The sequence below is a fragment of the Puntigrus tetrazona genome, chromosome 15, assembly GCF_018831695.1.
Source record: "Puntigrus tetrazona isolate hp1 chromosome 15, ASM1883169v1, whole genome shotgun sequence".
Classification (NCBI taxonomy): domain Eukaryota; kingdom Metazoa; phylum Chordata; class Actinopteri; order Cypriniformes; family Cyprinidae; genus Puntigrus; species Puntigrus tetrazona.
This window is the reverse complement of record NC_056713.1, coordinates 4,709,668-4,729,132: the sequence shown is the minus strand read 5'-3', so window position 1 is coordinate 4,729,132 and position 19,465 is coordinate 4,709,668. Positions and strand designations below refer to the sequence as shown.

Sequence of the window (19,465 nt, the reverse complement as noted above, 5' to 3'; positions counted from 1 at the left end):
TGACAATAAGTAGAATTAAAATACTTATACGTTTACTTTACAAATTTTTCCCAGGAGTCTTGCATTTGAATGCTGTTCACGAGGTTACGAATTTCTGAGCCTTAAAGCGCCCTCTGTCGTAACAAAAATGGAAACCGTATTTGCTAGTAACATTTGTGTTAGTACAGCTGTACAAACACTACAAACCTCAGCTAACACTGATTTAATGTATGACTGACAGTAAATCACACACAAATGGCTAATATGACAATACTGTGGGAACTACAAAAGTTACAAATAGTATATATGTATGGGGAAATACTGAAACTATTAATTTTGGATTTACAGTGTCAACACAGCATGTGAGGTAATCTTTCGTTAAAGATTTAAAAGCTTAAAATGCACAAAAATCATATTGACTATGGTCTTTCGGAATCATAATGAACCACAAAAGCAATAATATTTGAATGTTTAATATTAATACAGTGCAAATAGCTCGTTAAAAACATATTTACAAAGCCTTTGAAAACAGACAACTATACATTTTCTGTGAAAAGAAAAAAAATTGCACATCAACATGACGAAAGCATAATCAGCACACCAGTGGCAAGCAAACTGTGAGTCATAGCCTGATGCTTTGGGAAGTCACTATTCAGAGAAACACGCAAAATAATGACAATGGAACACCTCAGTCTGCGTGGCTGTGACGGTGTGAAATGGTGTGAACTTACACAAGCATCAAACGTTAAGAACTTCAACACAAAACGTACATAATTCAGTTGTTTGTATTATAAAACGTAACACTATTTCAAAACTGCACATGAAATACCAAGGACATTTGCCTTGACAATTCTTCAAAGCTTAAGTGTAAGTGACCAAATACACTCCGGTATTGAAATGTAGTGTTAAAAAAAAAAAGGTGAGGGGCAGTATAAAAGACCAATTTCACAAAAAAAAAAAAAAAAAAAAAAAAAAAGGAACAAAAGGGATTTGCATATTTAAAAACATAAAATCAAAAATGGAAGACATTAAGGTTTAAAAGTGCTTATGAATATGCCATTAAAAGTTAATTTTTGCAGTTACTCCAATGTGGTCTGTGCTCCTTTTTCAGTCATTCGCAGTAAGAGCATCTCTGAATATTTCTCCAGGAGGGCCACGGTCCTCTCGTCCCGGAGCTGGCGGCCGGGAGAGTCCTCTGGCACGGGGCGGGCTCTTTGGGGTGAGGGGCGTGTCTTTTGAGGACACATGGAGTTCAGCTCACTCTGTACCCCCACAAACACCTCCTGCAAAATACTCTTCATCTGCTCCTGCTGCTCTGACAGCTTCGGGGCCGAGCACAACTACAGAGAGGCGACAGAATAAGCGTTTATTATTTTATGATAAAAGGCGTTTTCTTTCTCTTTGTAAAAATTCTATAAAATTCCCATATAAACAGTTTTACAGAAAATTGAGAATGGTAAGGCAATTTTGTACCAACTACATTGAATACATGCTCATTTCAATTTTTATAGATTGTAATAATACATATACACTACTGTTCAAAAGTTAGAATATTTAGAAAAAAAATCACCTTGTTATAAAACCCAGTTGCTTTATGGATGGTCTGCCAGAGTTCATTCACCATCTCCTTACACATCTGGACGCTCAGTGACTCTGGAGAGAATCCTAAAAGACAAAATAAATAAAACGTTCCACCTGTGACTGAAATCATTTTAGGATTTTCTTTTTTGGCAGTATAGTCAGTCATATTATGATTAAGCATGTTCTTAAAACAAATTAGCCCAATTGCAAAAACCTAGAATGCTGGAAATCTAGATGCTGGTTAGTAGAAATCCAAATCAGACAGTCAACAACCACAGGCATGGTAGTTGAGTCAATTTTAATATTTATTGAAATTTCAACTCGAGGTCAAGTATTCCTTTAATCTGAATTTTGAGCAGCATCAAATCTATGGAAGTATTTATATACCTGATTACTGCACTAACTATGGAACACCTTGCAAAGACGTTAATGAACCACGCTCTAGTTAAGTCTTTATTCTGCAAGTTAAATGCATTTTAGCATATAGGCCAAAGAGTACCTGCGTCTTCTTCAACGCAGTTGTTTTCCGTAGATTCTTCTTCATGTAAAGTTACCGAGTTGGTCTGATTGGTGGCCTGTGTATCGCCACATGACTGCAGGTCTTCAGCCACAGAACGACTGTTTTCTGTCACCGTGGAGTTCCTGGCAAACATTTCGGAGCCTGTTGAGAACCTGCTTGAAGTCTTAGAAACCAAACTCTGCTCAATATTAACGATCTGCTTCCGACACTCCTTCCCCAGCGACCGCATCTCTGTAGGCGTCACAAGAGCCTGTCGACGTGGAGATTCGGCACGTTCGACTCTCCCTAGACGGTTCTTGAGCGACACCGGTGACAGACTGGCACGGCTGGAGCCAGCGAGGTCCAATCGAAGAGCTGCCCGGGCACTATGGTTACCCAAGGCTGGCGTCGGATGAGACGATCCAGAGGAAGGAGGTACGATGTTCTCCTTGCTTTGGTCAACACTTAGGTCCAGGGACGAAGACGGGGCGTTTAACTGCGCTTCCTCTGATGCACACGTGTTCAAACTCTCCACAGAGTTGCTCTGGGTTATCTTTGCTCTGGAGCTTGCAGTGGGACCCATGTAGCTTTGGCGGGAACGCGTTACAGATGGGTCACATGCACTGCTGGTAGATTTGGTGGCGAGAAGACCTGTAGTGTTGACAGTATTTTGAGCTTTGGACTGAACGCTCTTGTTTGTGAGTTCTGAAAACACATTAGAAGTTTGTTAAAAAGGAAGAAAAACTTAAATGTAATCTTTATAGCAGGTAGTTTAAACCCAAGAACCCAATAACCAAAAACAAAGAGGAGCACAAACTAAAAGAGAATGAAATCACCACACCAGTGTGAAACCGTTCTGATTTGGTAATTTGGTAGACCCAGACACTTTAAAAAAATAAAATAAAATAAAAATAAATAAAAAAAAACACCCAAAACAATCTCACAGACCTCCCAGAGCATTTTTCCAGCGTAAAAAAGATAAGTTTTGGCAAGATTTCCGAGCAGCAACTGAGGAACGTTTCTTGGTAACTGGAGGATAAGATTTCAGCATACACATTAAATTATAATTCAGCAAGCATTAAAAGCATTTAAAACGATTCAAACAGAGCCAAAATGCCTCATATCGTCTAATTAGACAATGTATCCAATTCTGAAAACTGGATTTTACAAGGAACACCAAACAGCAACTCATTGGGCGGATACGTTGAGTTCACATGACCAGTCAAGGTACTACTGCTAAGGACCAGAGATACTTGGTGAAATTGAAGAACAAACTTACTCAAAAAGGAAAATGCTAGTATTTCGGGACTTTATCCTGTTACAAGACACTTTTACTCACAAAAGTAAAACGCATTCTGTTAACAAGCAACAGGACATACCACTTTTTTCGTTTTCCTCAATGCATCCATTGTTGCTTGAAAGAACCTTGGACTCGTCCTTAAAAAGCAGGAAAAATAAGAAAAACAAACAAAAAAAATGTTAAGCTTTTGCTTCTTCTGACATTTTGAAGATTTGTGATTTGAAGTCCATGCAATTGAGGTCATTTAAACCTCAAAAGTAACCCTACACGAGGACACTTTTTAACTTAACTTAGTAAGCATATACAAACTTAAGACTTAGGAATAATTTACCAATAAGTAAAAATTCTGTAATTTACTCACTTTATAGGATAATTTTATTGAGGCCTTTTATTTACAGTTAAACACCAATTAATGCACATCAAATAAGGCTACTGCAGCTCAAATAATACTTGCTTTGGGCATAAGAACAAACTAATGGTTCTTGAAGTTCAAATATGCTTGAATGAGATGCAAGAACAAACCTTGTCGTCTAACGCCACACAACCACACGTGAGCTTCCATTAACCATATCTAATGTGCTTTATACACTCTAACTGCATTTATCAATCATAATATGCGAATACAAGCCTAAACTAAATTTGATCATCATAAAACGCATATTAAACTGCCTAATTCACATCCATTACTTTTACGGCGTGGTGTTACGATTTTAGTGAACAGGAACAGAACAGAAATCACATCTTCACTTGTGTTCCAAGATTAATCTAAACTTTTGTGGGTTTGTTGAGGGCAAGAAAAGGACAATTTTCTTTTTTGGGTGAACTAAAAACCTAAAACCACACTTCGGACACGTTAGCATATGTACAACCGCTATGGAACAATAATGGGATCACTAACAATATGGGAAAAATGGTTAAATGTATTGTCGCACCATTTTTGTTCTATTGAGATAAAAAAAACATGACATTGGTAATTGTGACTGTTATGAACAACCACTGGGGAATCACCGAGTATGACATTCATACTACATTATTCACGAGAATAAATGTCATACCATTGTTCCATCAAGGATTAGACAGCTTTCGCTGGATTCATCCGGTATGCTGGGCAGGCAGGCAGGCGGCCGGCAAACAGCACTGCCACTAGCCCCAGTAGTGCTGAAACAGCAAACAGAGATTAAATGTACAGTGTCTTCACTATGACACGCTACAATATCACAGACACTTCCCCTGTTAGAACCTTTAGATCTCAAAAAGGGAAGAGAAGAGCTATAATTATAAACATATTTCTCCATTACACAATGAACATCAATAGTCAAGGCATGGATGTTGACTCACCGAAAGCGGCTCTGAAAGCGTGAGAGGAAGCGTGTGGAGATGCTGAGACGAGGATTAAGGAAGTTACTCTCTGTTGTGGGCTGCAGACAGCTCAAGTCCGTGTTGAACTTTTCTACAAAAGTTTCCACATCATAAGATTAGCAATACGTCATAGTGTATTTTGTCCAGCAAACAACATTTTTGAAGCCAATACAACATTACATTTCCATTAACAGACAGCTAAAGAAAAAACATAATAAATAACAACATATTGTACCATTAGCCACCGCACCCAGAGAGTCAAAATGCTGGTGAAGCAGAGTTCCAGATTCTTCTTCATCTTCTTCAACTCCTGAGCTTCCTGTGGAGCTCACCTGACTGAGGGAGTCTGTGTCTTCTACACAGCAACAAAACAGACAAAGTCATAAACAGTTGGACCTTCAACTTTTAAAGGCCACTGCTAGCTTTACACTACAGCGCTTCAAACACGGTGTGTAACGTGACTCACGGTCATGGGGCTGGTCGCTGTGGGAGGCTGGACTCTCAGCTGAACAAGCACTATCTGGGCTTAGCTCCTCTTCCTCAGGGTCATCACCTGCACCCTCACACAGAGCTTTAACATCAAACTCTCTGCATGAAGAAAAAAAAATAATAATTTACTCACTGGCGAATGATCAATCACTTATTTATACAGCTCTTTCAACAATACAGATTACGCTGTTTAGTGCTTTGACGCAAACAGAAGAATAGAGTGATGACCGTCATAACACTTGGATACCTCAGGGCTCGATGCTTGACCCTCTTCTCTTTTAAATACGTACTAAAATGGTACTCCAAGCCATCATATGCCAAGGCATTTTTAAATATTAAACCAACAGCAATTACATTGCAACATTTCTCATGTTGCAAGAGAAGAATCCCCTTTAAAATTAAAATGTAAACATCTACACCAAAGTGAGAAATAAACCAAATATTACAAGCAATTTACCCTTCTCCAGTGGACAGGGCAGTGCTGTTTGCTGGGTACAAAATGTAGCCAGTCTTCTCTGGTGAGCTGAGTTCTGGATGAAAGTTCTCTTCTTCATGTGGCAGTTGCAGAAAATCTGGCCCTTGGAGTGAAGAGCTAAATCCATCTTGGGAATCCTATAACAAATAAACACCTTCATATCAATTAAGGGATCAGACCACTACATGGATACAATTACTAGCAAGGCGTGCTGCTATTATGGACTCATAATTCAAGTTATAGATTGTGGGCTTTTTTTGTCCCACCAATCGTCTTCTAAAAATCACGCCCTCTTGACTATTACATCCAACAATGGAAATCGAGTGACAAACTAAAATGACCATGCTGGGAATATAACAACAAACCTACAAACAGGGTTCCAACACCTTTTTAACCAATTAATTTTTTTTTCCCAGCAGTTCATTATGACTATGCTGCTCTTAACCACTAATCCCACATAAACACCAGCCATTGTTGACAAAATGCAGGCATGTCCAGCAACTTTGACAAATGTCGCTGGATATGCCTTGAAAAGCAAAAATTTTGGGAGTGAAAAACAATAGGAGTGATGTCATGAGGGCTCAAGCATGAAGCGATTTCACCGTCCCGTATAATTTGTAAAAACAAACGTAGTCTAGAACAAAAGGCAGTATATCTGCAGTAAGTGCGATTCAAATATTCCTTCTTGTACACGTAATCAACAAGAAACCATTATATTAGCTCATAAATTGCATGATCTCCAATCAAATTAACTGGAGGAATGTTGAAAGCCACATCATGTTTGATGCAATGCATGTTTCATTCATTACAGCATGTTAAATCAGTTTCCTTTGCATAAATGTTCAACATTAAGAATACTCGTGTCAAATACAAATATTTAGAAATTTATCACTATGAGCACATTTAACCAAATCAATGCACAATGAATCATTTAATACTCTAGCAATGCTATGACAAAGATTTTGACATTTTTACTTCAGCAAAAAGCATAAGTCGACAAATTTTATTAACAGTATTTTGATATTTTACTAAAAATATTGTACGATCTACCAATAAAAAGCACTAGGAACACACACAAGCATCTTCAGATTATAGAGACTAGCGATCACTTGCGTGGTTGGTGTACAGGGGCCAAAATGGGGCGAATTGGTTGAAAATTGGCCATTTAAATATACAGATAAGTTATCTGCTTTGTCAAAACAGATTTAACTATCCCCACAACATGCATCTATGCGCACAGTTGAAAAACAGCTAGTGGGAAATCAGCTTGACACAACTTACACTGCAAATTTTTTCCTCCTCCTCTAGATCATCAACATCTTCATCCAGTAGACTATCCAAACTCTGCGGGTGAAAGCGAGAATCTTCCTCAAACTCTTCCTCTCCCACGGCTCTGCAGGGAGTGTGTGAGAGGGGAAGCTGCATGCTCTTCATCTCCAGTACTGTGCGGATGGCTAGTGGATCTGACTGCACTGCCCAGCGACCCTGTGGCTGGTACTGAGATCTATTAGCTGCGCCACCATCATTTTCACCCCCTCCACCCTGTGACAACCAAGAGATGCATTGATCGTGAAAGAACAAAATGTGCGACATCATTTTATGATCAAAGAAACAAACATACCAGTCTACGAGCCCACATAGGCATTTTGCCATTGGTTTGGAGCACCAAAGAATCCACAGATGCTGAAGAGGAACAGTCAAGCCCATTAAATTCCATTCTAAACTGCATTTTATATATTTTGATTATACACTTGATGTGACCGAGAGGCACAAGACATTCCAGTATAACCACAGAAGACAACAACTGGCATACCATCCGTGGAATCAAGCCTGTCTGGAGTTCTGCAGTCCTCCACACCATCTTCTGGTATCAAATTGCCCTCTTCTTCCATGTGAGGCAACACACTACAGGGTACAGTGATGTAGGTCTGTCTCCTGAGCAACAGGAATTTTAACAGAAAAATAAAGAAATGGGAATTTTTTCTTTTCTTTAATATAAAAAAAAAAAAAAAAAAAAAACCTTTAAGTATGTCAAACTTATTCTACCAACCCTAACAGTCTACTCAGTAATAGCTGCAAATGAATGAAAATTGGTTAATACGCAGGTTACAAAATTACATAATTTGTCCACTTTAAAAAAAAAAAAAAAAAAAAAGTCTTGGTTATATTTTGTTTAAAAACAAAGTATTGTTAGATGCCTTACGTGTAACTATAATAACAAAAATCATGTGTAAATTAGTATGCAAATGAACAATGTTTTTGTTCACTTTTATACCAGGAATGAGAAATCTGTTTATTTATCAGCAAAAGTCAACCAGATGACAAAAACTTTACTTCTGCATTTTTGTATCTCTACCCATGAAAAGTCAGATGAACACATTATGGTTCTGTTTATGACACGCACTAAGGTTTTCAACATCTCTCACAGGACAGGGAAAAAAGGATCCATGCAAGTTCAACTGTTTTAGCTCCGAAATATAAATTATACACGCATCAACTCAATGTGGATTGAGTTGATGAACATTTAAGCCAACACTTCTAGCATGATTGTGAAAAGAGGAGCAGATTTGCAGTGACTACCTGATTGTCTGCTGTTTGCTGGGGGCCTGCTGGACCCTCAGGCCTGCTTGCTGCTTCCTGTCTGCCAGCCTCTTCCTCATGGAGTTGGTCATCTGAGAGTCCAACCGCCACACAAACACACAGCTGCATATACACAAACCAGCATCACATGTTGTGCATGAGTGATGGTTTACATTGTTTTTGGATGGACTGTCTCTTTAAGGACACACCAATGTATATTGTGTCACGTTATTCGCTCTCGTTGTTCAAACCTATATACATTGCTTCTATAGAACATAAGATGTTGGTACCAAAAGGTTTTGATTCCCATTGACTTTCATTATATTTTATTTCACAGAAAAAAAAAACTAAAATATATACACATACATATGCACACACACAACATTATTCAGCAAGCCTGTGACCACCTCAAGAAATTTTAAAAGCATTTTTGGCATTTACCATGTTTTTTAAAACGTTTCTGAGCATTATAGCACCAGCTGTGGACCGATCTTCCTGAATCATTGCATGATTGTTTAGTATAACCTGTCATATGAGAGTGGTTCATGGAGTTTTCATTTAGGCTTTTGGGTATATTTGGACAGGCACCTTTTCTAAAAAGGACTCAAGTTCATAGAATTGCACTGCAGTGTTTTTATCCTTATCAAGCAAAAAAACCAGGACAGCTTTGCAAAAGCAGGTTTTTCCACATCAAAATGTGTTGATTACCTGTAAAACCACTGTTTTCAAAGTTGTTTGGAACATACGTTTCTTTTCAAATTTCTCACAGACCTTTGGGGTCATGAGTCAAACCTACCGAGTTTCGTTCAGATCGGTTTCCATTAACCTAGTTTAATTGGTGCCAAAACCTCAAGTCTCTACAACTACATATGATTAAAAGATGTACCTGTCGCCAGAGACTGTTATCAGATGCCTGCAGTCCTGGCTGAACTTCATACCTGTAACAATTTCTATGTGGGGATATAAAATGTTTGGTTAACGATAAGAAGACCGAAAAATGATTTATGCGAGTAAAGAATAAAATCAGTGCTCAAGAAAAACAGTCTTACCCGAATGTCCAAATAAGGCGGCGACACATTCGCCTGACTCATAGTCAAAGATACAGATATTTTTGTCCGAGCAACTGGTGGCCAGAAACATCCCAGAGGGATCCAACTGAACCTGAGAGCAAAAACAAAGTTATTGCCAAAAAAAAAAGTTATTGACTGCAAATGTGAACTACCATAAAGAGTATTATTCACACACACACACACACACCTTAAGCAGTGTCCCATCATCATTCAGAGAGCCCTTGAAACACTTTTTCATCTTGCCACTCTGCACATTGTACACCCTGGAAATGAAAAATCACGAGTCTTTAAATGGCATTGATGCAATAAACTCCACTTACATACTAAATGCATTTATTATTGTAATATCAGCATTCAGAGAAAAAAACCTTTATAACAAGTTACAGCTCGCACAAAGCTCTACCTAATGTTACGGTCTTGACACGCTATGGCTGTGTGAGCGCGTGTGGCGTCCAGGTCCATATCATACAGTGTGCTCTTCTCCACTATGTGATGTGATCGTGAGAAGTTCAAGCCTTCCGAGGTCTTTCAGAAGAGAGACACAAACAGCAACAGAATGAAAATAAAAATTGTTGCATCAAAAGGAAGATAAAACCAATTTTTTTGGATTCCTTTATTTAAAAGGAATAAATTACGTTTTAGTAATCAAAAAGTATGTCCAATGCAGACTGAACATTTTAATTTATAAAACTGTACTGTTGTTACAGTTACATTTGGGGGAAACTTAATTAGATGGTTAGCTTGCTAAAATGATGAAGTGATGAATCTCTGCAAAATCATGACAATATTTTGAATGATCTGCTCCAGCCCTGTTTATGACTGGTCAATCTCTGCAACTGTGTATTTGTAGCATCCTTACCTTTTCAGCAGATCGAAAATAGATGCTCTTATCAGCTCCACAGCTAACCATACACAACTCTGAACTCAGTCCTACAACAAAATGTACAACATGTCTTAAATCTAAATATTTATACGATCGTTAAACGGTTATCTACTGTAGACTCACCTGTAAACTTGACGGCAGTGATGGAGGCTGAATGATCATAAACTGTCTGAACTAGATTGCATTTGTTCTCCATGTCAAAGATGTGAATAAGCCGATCACGACTTGCAGATGCCAACAGATGCAAACCTAGAAATACGATTTTAGTTTTCACCTCAAATTTAATAAAACTATGCAATACAGATACAGTGCCCTCCACAATTAACGGCACCCCTATTTGAAACGTGGTCGTGGACTTCTAAAGATTCTCTTTTTTTTTTTTAAATAAATACAAAAAAAAAAAAAAAAAAAAATGCAACCTTTAAATTTAAGTACATTAGTTGGTGGGCAGAAAAAAAACAAAAAAACAAACTTGAAACCATGTGTGCCACAATTATTGGCACCCCTGATGTTAATACTTTGTACAACCGCCTTTTGCCAACAAGACAGTACTTAATCTCCTCTAACATTTCACAACATTGGAGAACACAGAGAGAGGGACCTTTGACCATTCCTCTTTGCACAATCTTTCTAAATCATCCAGTGTCCTGGGTCCTCTCTCCTCTCTAGCTGGGTTGAGGTCTGGGGACCTTGAGTTTGCAACATGTTTTGGATCATTTTCCTTCTGAAAGACCCGATGATGACCCAGCTTCAGCTTTCTGGCAGAGGCCATCAGGTTTTATTTAAAATGTCCCGGTAATAGGTTATATGGCATTATTAACGCTAACAAGCTTCCCAGGGCCTTTGGAAGAGTTAGTGTTTGTTGCCGAAAAACTTAGTCTCATCTGACCAAAGCACACAATCCCAGTTGAAGTCCCAGTACCGCTTAGCAAACTCCAGACTCTGATGGCTGTTATGGAGACTCTGTGACCTCAAGATGCCACGCTTTGATGCAATTCTGCGACAGTGAGCTTAGAAAATTTTTTACTTCTACCAACCTCCTCACTGTGCGTTTCGGCAAGATAAACTTGGGACCTCTTCCAGCCTTGTCACTGTTCTAGCCGTTTTAAATTTCTTAATGATTCCTCTGACTGTAGATACGAGCAAGTTAAGGTAAGTGGATGTTTTCTTGTAGCCATTGCCTGACTTATGAAGGTCGACACACATCTGCTTTACTTGAATAGTCCGTTCTCTAGTCTTTGCCATGTTGACAAGTGGGTAAAAGAATTAGGCCTCTGTGTTACATCGTATTTAGTCCACGACCACATCTTAAACAGGGGTGCCAATAATTGTGGAGGGCACTGTACGTATTTGAAATGACTTACCGGTCTCAGTAGGAGAGAAGGCTAGACACAAAACCTCAGAATCATGAGCCTCGATTTTCTGCAGCTCATCCATAAACTGCAAGCCGAAGATTCTGAAGAAGTGACAGTCGACTCAGCATACGTTTATTCAGGAATTAGTTCTCTTCTCAGAGCCTTCATTTTCTCTCACCTCAGGTTTCCACTGCGGTCTCCGGCAGCCAAATGTTGGCCATCTGGGCTGATTCCCAGCACCCTGATCCCAGATTTACCATCCTGGCTTGCTCCCTCAGCTTTCTCAGCCTCAGCTTTGAGGTACTGCGTGTCATCGTCCACATACACTATCCGTACGATGTCCTGAAACAAAAATCAACGAATATGAGAATAATGGCAAGTCAAACTGTTCCTGTAAACATTTAATAAACCTTAACATCGCTACCAAGCCTTTAGAATGGGCCTGTCTAAACTCGGTTCTGGAGGGCCGTGTCCTGCAGAGCTTAGCTCCAACACTAAGTAAGCACATGTGAAGCATCTAATCAAGCATGTTACAAACTTTCATGCAGGGGTGTTGAAGCAAGTTGAAGCTAAACTCTGCAAGACACCTGCCCTCCAGCGCAGGACAAAAAAACTGATGTCTTCTGAAGTCATTTCATATGATTACAACAGATTTTAGCTTTTATTCACATATTTACAGATCAATGTACATACATAAAGGTCAATGCATATGGAATAATGTAGAATTGAATGTGAATATTTCATGTTGTCCTGTCTAACCGTTGTCTCGGTCAGTACCTGGCTGTAAAGGTTGTGGTGAAGGCTGTGTCCTGAATCACTCTTCCACAGACGGATGGTGTTATCAGATGAACAGGTGAGGAAGGAGCCGGGGGATAAACACGCTGCTGATGAATCTTCAAGCTCAGGGTAGGTCTGCAGAGAATATTTCTGCATAAATAAATAAAACTCTAGGACAGTTTATCTGATGAACATGGTCTGTCACCGCCTCACCTCCACACTCCACACGCAGCCGCTGTGGTACAGAGCTGAATAGACCTTGCCTACGCTCCGAACGTCCCGCACATCCCACACGTACACACTGTGGTCATTATACACACACGTCAAGTGCCGGGTCACAGGGTCAAAGGTTAAAGCCAGGGTATCTGGATACTGTGCTTCTGGGTTTGCGCCAAATAAATGCCTACAAAAGTCAAAATAAAAAATTTGATCAGGTGACACTTCAATGCCATTGGCATGTAACCATACAATAAGTTAAATAAGTTTAGCCCCCATTTATCTGACCAGCCTTCTGTCAAGCTACAACCCGTCACGCTCTTTAAGATCTCAAAACTCAGGGCTCCTGGTAGTTCCTCGTATAGCAAAGTCTACTAAAGGTGGTCGAGCGTTTTCACATTTGGCACCCAAACTCTGGAATAACCTTCCTGCAAATGTTCGGGGATCAGACACACTCTCTCAGTTTAAGTCTAGGCTAAAGACATATCTTTTTAGCAAAGCATACTCGTAAAGATTAACATAAACCTATGCTACAGTACATCGTGATTCCCAATAGTATGAATGGCCGCTACTCTAATTATCCTTTTGTCTCCACCTCAGGATGTACATCCCGAGGCATCTAGTTACCGAGCCTCTCCAGTGGACCCAGTGAGGAGATGACCTTCCTGCGATGACGTCGAGGAAAACTTAACCTTCCGTCTGGACTAATTCTATCTTGAACTTTCTGCATTATAATTCATCCTGCTGTTTTGTAACGCATCCTGCTGTGTAGTGACTTGCTTTTGTCTGTGGAATGATCTGCTTTTGTTATGTAATAATTTGCTTTTGTGAAGCTGCTTTGGAACAATAGCCATTGTAAAAAGCGCTATACAAATAAACTTGAAACTTAAATAGCAAAAGAATAGAATAAAATGCGTTTGGTTTGATTAAACACGTATTCAGCAGATTAATAGATAAATGGTTACAGCTCTATTAGTCACTCCTCATACAGGATTTTCTGGCGGTCTCTTACCCTGGCTGAGTGCCCTGAGACACATCTACTCCCAAGCAATGTGGCCGGTGCAGTGTGGTGATATAACGCAGGTCCTTTGGGCTGAACACGCGCACCGTGCCATCCGCACAACCGCAGAAAACAAATGTCTCACTCACCGACAAGCACTGCGCTGATGTTGTCTGCAACAGCAAACAAAGACATAAGACAAGATACAAGATACATTATTTTATACCGGCCTGAAAGGAATAGTTGCCCAAAAAGAAATTTACTGAAAACGTAGTCAACCTCAGGTCAGCCAAGATGCAGATGAGCTTGTTTATAGAAATCTGATACAGATTTTAAATCAAATTTGCGTTGCATCACTTAAATGGGTGCTATCAGAATGAGTCCAAACTGCTGATAAAAATGTCACAGTCCAACAGTACTCCAGAATTTTATCAATAATTACACTTCTTCCAGAGGGAAAAAGTCCATCCCTGTTGTGTACTAATATATACATATACAGAGATGGACTTTTTCCAGTTTTAGACTGTTCACTTGCATACAATGTTTTATTTTGAGCATAGTTTCCTGTTTCAGAAGAAATTACTTTTTCCACTGTCATGGATAGGACCTGACAGAGCAATGTTTTTCATTTAACTACAGAGATATAATGTTAAACTTCCTATGAAGAAACTGGTTTACATCTTTGAAGGCCTGAAGACAGATACACTTTCAGCAAAATTTTTATTTTTGGGTGAACCTTTACTTTAAATGGTAATTGCATTTTACAGTTATCCTTGGCTTTACGCAGGTTCATGACTCTACATTATTACAAATTGCTTAAAATAAATATTTCGTATGAATTATGTAGCCAACATTCCAGGTTAAACAACACAAAGCCCTACTACAGAGCAAATGGAAATGGTCGGTAAGACACTCTGCACTTCAGCAATGAAACGGGGACAATGCGTGTAACTTGCCTTGAGATCAACCCATGAGTCCAGTTGTCTGTTGCTGTTAAACTGGCACAGCAGACCTGTGTGTGTGATGCAATAGGTGCTGCTGGCCATAGAGCCACGGCCACAAGCCAAACCACAGAACTGACTGTTCTGATGCTCCCCGAGCAACCCAGAGCGACCAATCAGAGGCACCGTACTGTTTACCTGGACGAGCCAATCAGAAAACATGAGCATCCTTAAAAGTTAATGATTTTCACAAATGCCACAAGAATGTTAAGAAAATGTGTGTTTTTGTACAGAACAAGTGTTGTGTTTTCCATCTGGTAAAACAACAAACCCCCAGCCACAGAAGGATGTGGGTAAACACAGGAAATGGCACCGATCACGTCAATTCAGACTAGCACACTTAAAATTCTTATGTTGTGCATAGAAACCAATTAGCAATGAACCAAAACACAGGACACACTGGCTTGAAAATTAAAGATTATTTTACCATAAATAGTTGTGCATACTAATAAAATACTGCTGGTTTGGGAAATAAAAAATTAAAATAAAGAATAAAAAATAAAAAAAAAATTAGAATGAAGAATTTTTGTTAGACAAGGATGCATCAAATTAAATGAAAGTGACAGTAAGAGATTTTTTTTTAAATGTAACAATTTGTAGTTCTAATAAAAGCATTTTTTGCTTACTTTTTTAGCATATACTAAAATAAATGCGTCACAGGTTTCTCAAAAAGCACCAAAACATATTAGAATGATAATGTGACACTCAAGACCGGAATAATGATGCTAAAAATTAAAAGTATTTTTAAAAAAGGAAAAAAAAATTACAAGTAAAAAGTTCCAAACAAAAACAAAAAAAAACAGCTATTTTGACCAGTAATGAGTGTTAACAGATTTTCCCCCCTGCTCCTTAAACACACAACAGCAACAAGTGTCTCACCCTTCTTTCCTTTGAGGCGTCAAGGTACCAGAACTTCACATGTCTGTTCCCTGCCGTTACAAAGTAACTGTTGTCCTCCGAGAAAGATACAGCAAGCACACGGCTGGACACCTTGTTGGATGCAATAACAGTCCCCTTCTACAAGCAAAGAAAAGATTTTAAAGCATAATTTCTCGTAAACCAGACTCACAAGCTGCCTTCCGACTGCCCATACGTAGTGTTCACTGCTCCCTATGAACTGAGAAGATACTGTTATCAAAAGTTCAACTTTAATTATGTATTAGGAGTTTACTCTGCCCTTTAAGAGACAGAAATACCATATTTACAACAGAGCACATCAGCGCCTAACAAACTCACATCTACCAGTTGGGAAACTTTTATAGATAAACAACTATAAATAATACAGGATGTGCTGATTTCAAATGGTGAAAACGCTAACTTATGTAGAAAATGTGACGTAAGGAAAAGATAGTCTTTGTAGTCTTATTAAAAACCGATAGCAGCCGGGTCATTATCTTCAGTGCCCACCTTCCACTCCCATACGCTGACTGTCCTGTCGTGCTGGTATCCCACAGACACTATGTAGCTTCCGTTGGGAGAGAAAGACACGCATGCCACCCCGTACTTATGGCACTGGACCTCTGCCACCTGTGTCCGCTCTGCCACGTCCCACACCCGCACACAGGGCATGTGCCCGCTCTGCCAAGCAACAGGGAGAGACAGTGAACAAAGTACTGATGTTAATGCACAAAGTCTTAAATGTGGGAGACCCTACAGATACAGTATGTCTACTATACCAAAAAAAAAAAAAAAAAAAAAAAAAAAAAGAGCCTAGGCCTTGACCTAGGCCCATCAAAAGATTAACTGCTTCCAAAGTGTTTACTGTTTATATATATACACATTCATGTATACATTTTTAATATTTATGTGTATTTTATTTAATCTCTCTTCTCTTACAAGTGATCTGATGTCAGCCACTGAACTGCAAATCAAATACAGACAAATATAGTAATAAGTCATTTTTAAGAAATCTTTAGAAACACAGTCTAGTATACAATATATGCCAAATGTTTATTTTTCCATTTTCGTCTATTTTTAGTGTTCAGCAAGGTCAGATGACGAGGAAAAGAATGAGTGGGGGGAAAAAAAAAACAGCCACTAATAAATAAAGCTGCGTGTCAGAATGTAGGACAACATGTGGCTTTCACGAGTTTAAACGGTGACTAACACGCTGCGGTGATATGAACCCTCAGATTCCATTCAAACCTACAGCAATGGCTCACACAAAAATGAAAGCTCTGTGATCACCCTCATGCTTTTCTAAAACCATTACATATTAACATTGTCAGTGCGGGGTGATCTATTCTTTTAAAGAACCATTTTGCCAACTCCCCAGTAAAAGAGAATCCACCTTTATTAGCCAGATGCCTAAAACAGCAAAGCAGGCACTGCGATGCATTTGTGATCTGCTGTCGCTACAGCGATTCTCTGTTGGTTTACCGAGTTGGGACAGACACTGGGCCTCACCATGGCAACCAGGGAGCTGGAATGTGTCGGAACGCACAGATGTCCGAGTCATAACTCCTCTACCACATATATGCATAATAACCACGCGAATCAATGACAGACTGCCTCCTGTCCCTTTCAAACGCTGCGGAGAAGGGCATTCAGCACAGTCGTCATTCTTTTGGCCCCCATAAAACATCTCGAAGCACTTACCTCACCAGTGACCAAATATTTTCCATTCTGCGAGAAAGCCAAGGTGCTGAAGGTTTTCCTGAGGAACAAAAGGCAGGATTTAACTTAATTCAGTAATAACGTGCAACATTACAGTGTGAAATTAAAAAGGCATGTTCTTTACCTGGATGTATTAAATATGTGAGTCTGCTTATTTTTCTTTGGGCTCAGGATGACGATTACACACCTGAAACATAAATCAACACATGCAGATTATACATTATTTTTATTACAGGAGCTACGACACAAATTAGCATTATTAAATGCACTACCATTCAAAAATAGAGGTGAGATGTTAATTTTTAATAAGTCTCTTATCAGCTAGGCTGTACTGATTTGATCAATAAAAAAAGAAATATAACAAAATTCAGATTTACTAGTGCTGTCATTGCCATTATTCCCATTCAAAATAAATGTGTTTGCATAATGTGTACTGTATTATATATATATAACACATACTTGTATTATAAATGTATATACAGTAATAGAAGAAATAAGTATTTAATAGTAATAACTATTTTGAAAATATTTACATATATATGTTTATACTTTAAAATGTAAATATTTAATATAAACAATATTTCTTAAATACGCACAAAAAATACACTTATTATGCAAACAAAAACTTTTATGTTGGAAATCACGATTAACCATCGACAGCAAAAGATACATTCATTTACACACACGAATTTCCTAACTATTCTTCTTTGGAAACAAAAAACTACATTTATGAACAACGCCTGCAGGCTTCTCCATCTAATTAACGTGAATGGGGACTGCAGCTGACAAACATGAGGAGGAAAAAAATATATCCTCATCACATTATTTTTTTTTTTTATTACAGTTGTTCAGGCCCTGACAAAAAAAAATAATAATAAAACTAGCACCATATGCTCTTGATTCCCATGATGAACATCACTGACACCAGAGCTCTATCTGACAGCTGCAGTGAAAGGAAGATTTCGCTCTGCCTCATCAACACACAAAGTTATGGCTCCAGAAGACAACAAATACAAACAAAACTAATTTCTCAGTTTGAAATTTCACAGCTTCAGTCTCCAATCAATCACTTACCTTAGAAGAAACAAGAAGTTGGTACATTTTACAAAAAAAAAAAAAAAAAAAAAAGTTTGGTACAACAGAGTAGTATTCAAGTATGTATAGAAACTATCCTACCCTGCGGGATAAGCCACTAAACCAGCGTTGGGGTCACAGGTTAAAGCACTGCTGCTGGATGCAGTGATGCCCAGGACCTTCTCCAAAACGACCTGCAATCACAATGCAATTCCATAAACTATTTCATATTAAACATTTCGCACGCATGTCGCGCATTCGGTTAAACATGAGCAACACCAAAGCTGACTGCACTAGGAGCGTACAAACAGGAAGACTCGTTGAGTTCTGCGTTCTCTGGCCTGCTCTGCACTAAAGTTACAAAAAAAAAAAAACACGACAGGGTTGATAGTGTCATGCTGTTCAGAACGTTACCCGGTTGTGAATGTCTCTTCTGCTGCTCTGTCGCGTTTTTCTCCTCATGTTCGCCGCTACCGAAACGCTGCTGCTGCTGCTGCTGTTGTTGACTTTCTTTGCTCGGGAGGTCAAACAACTCGCGTTTGCATTCGTTCCGAAGACCAAAGCCCCATCCGCCATAGCGTAACACTTCTTTAAAACGGTTCAATAAATAAGCCAGACTCCCTAATCACATATTAGTTTGCATTTAAAAATGTGAAATGCAGTCCACTGATAAAAACCGCCAATGCCCGACTGTTTTATACTACGACCGACTTTTTAATACTGATTGGGGGTCCAAAGTTTTCACTGAGCAAGTACGAAAAATTACTTGTATGTTTTCGGCTGAAAACGAAACTTCGACAATGTACACAGCTGCGAGCAATGAAGTCCGTGTAATGTGATCTGGCACTGGCGGTTTCAAACATACACCGTCTAACGTGATTGGATGACTCGCTCACCGGAGGCGGGATCTCACTCGCTATTCGTCAATTTAAAATGACATCACATTTATAAGTATCATTTATTTGACCGAACGTCTTTTTTACCATCACTCGTTACTTTTGTGTTTGTTCTGTTATTAGAGATTTATAAAAATTAAAAAAAAAAAAAGGAATGAAAAAACTTTCATATGATTATAAGTTGTGATCATAAATTCATCACTCATCATATTAAATACATAACTATTAGGCATAAACATAAATAAAAACAAGAATTGTTTCGTTTTCTAAAATTACATACATCACATAAGTTAGTTACAGAAATGGCTACAAACA

General features: G+C 38.8%; 1 protein-coding gene across 2 annotated transcripts; it reads right to left on the bottom strand.

Moving 5' to 3' along the window:
• Window positions 1–436: 436 nt before the first annotated feature.
• On the bottom strand, window positions 437–19,088 carry wdr62 (WD repeat domain 62). Of its 2 annotated transcripts, XM_043259309.1 has the most exons (32): window positions 18,669–19,088; window positions 18,357–18,448; window positions 17,305–17,367; window positions 17,163–17,220; window positions 15,972–16,142; window positions 15,444–15,581; window positions 14,520–14,702; window positions 13,576–13,736; window positions 12,561–12,750; window positions 12,348–12,482; window positions 11,749–11,912; window positions 11,580–11,671; window positions 10,339–10,464; window positions 10,192–10,262; window positions 9,736–9,857; window positions 9,520–9,595; window positions 9,312–9,423; window positions 9,149–9,212; window positions 8,263–8,385; window positions 7,496–7,617; window positions 7,304–7,365; window positions 6,964–7,224; window positions 5,665–5,819; window positions 5,185–5,306; window positions 4,954–5,073; window positions 4,698–4,809; window positions 4,415–4,517; window positions 3,439–3,496; window positions 3,008–3,088; window positions 2,060–2,764; window positions 1,550–1,644; window positions 437–1,319 (listed from the first exon to the last, which is right to left on the bottom strand). In XM_043259309.1, exons 1-32 carry the CDS (start codon window positions 18,828–18,830, stop codon window positions 1,059–1,061), a joined length of 4,560 nt encoding a protein of 1,519 aa, XP_043115244.1. In that variant the 5' UTR covers window positions 18,831–19,088; the 3' UTR covers window positions 437–1,058. The 2 variants fall into 2 exon arrangements, with proteins under 2 accessions (XP_043115244.1, XP_043115245.1); XM_043259310.1 differs by lacking the exon at window positions 3,008–3,088.
• Window positions 19,089–19,465: the final 377 nt, after the last annotated feature.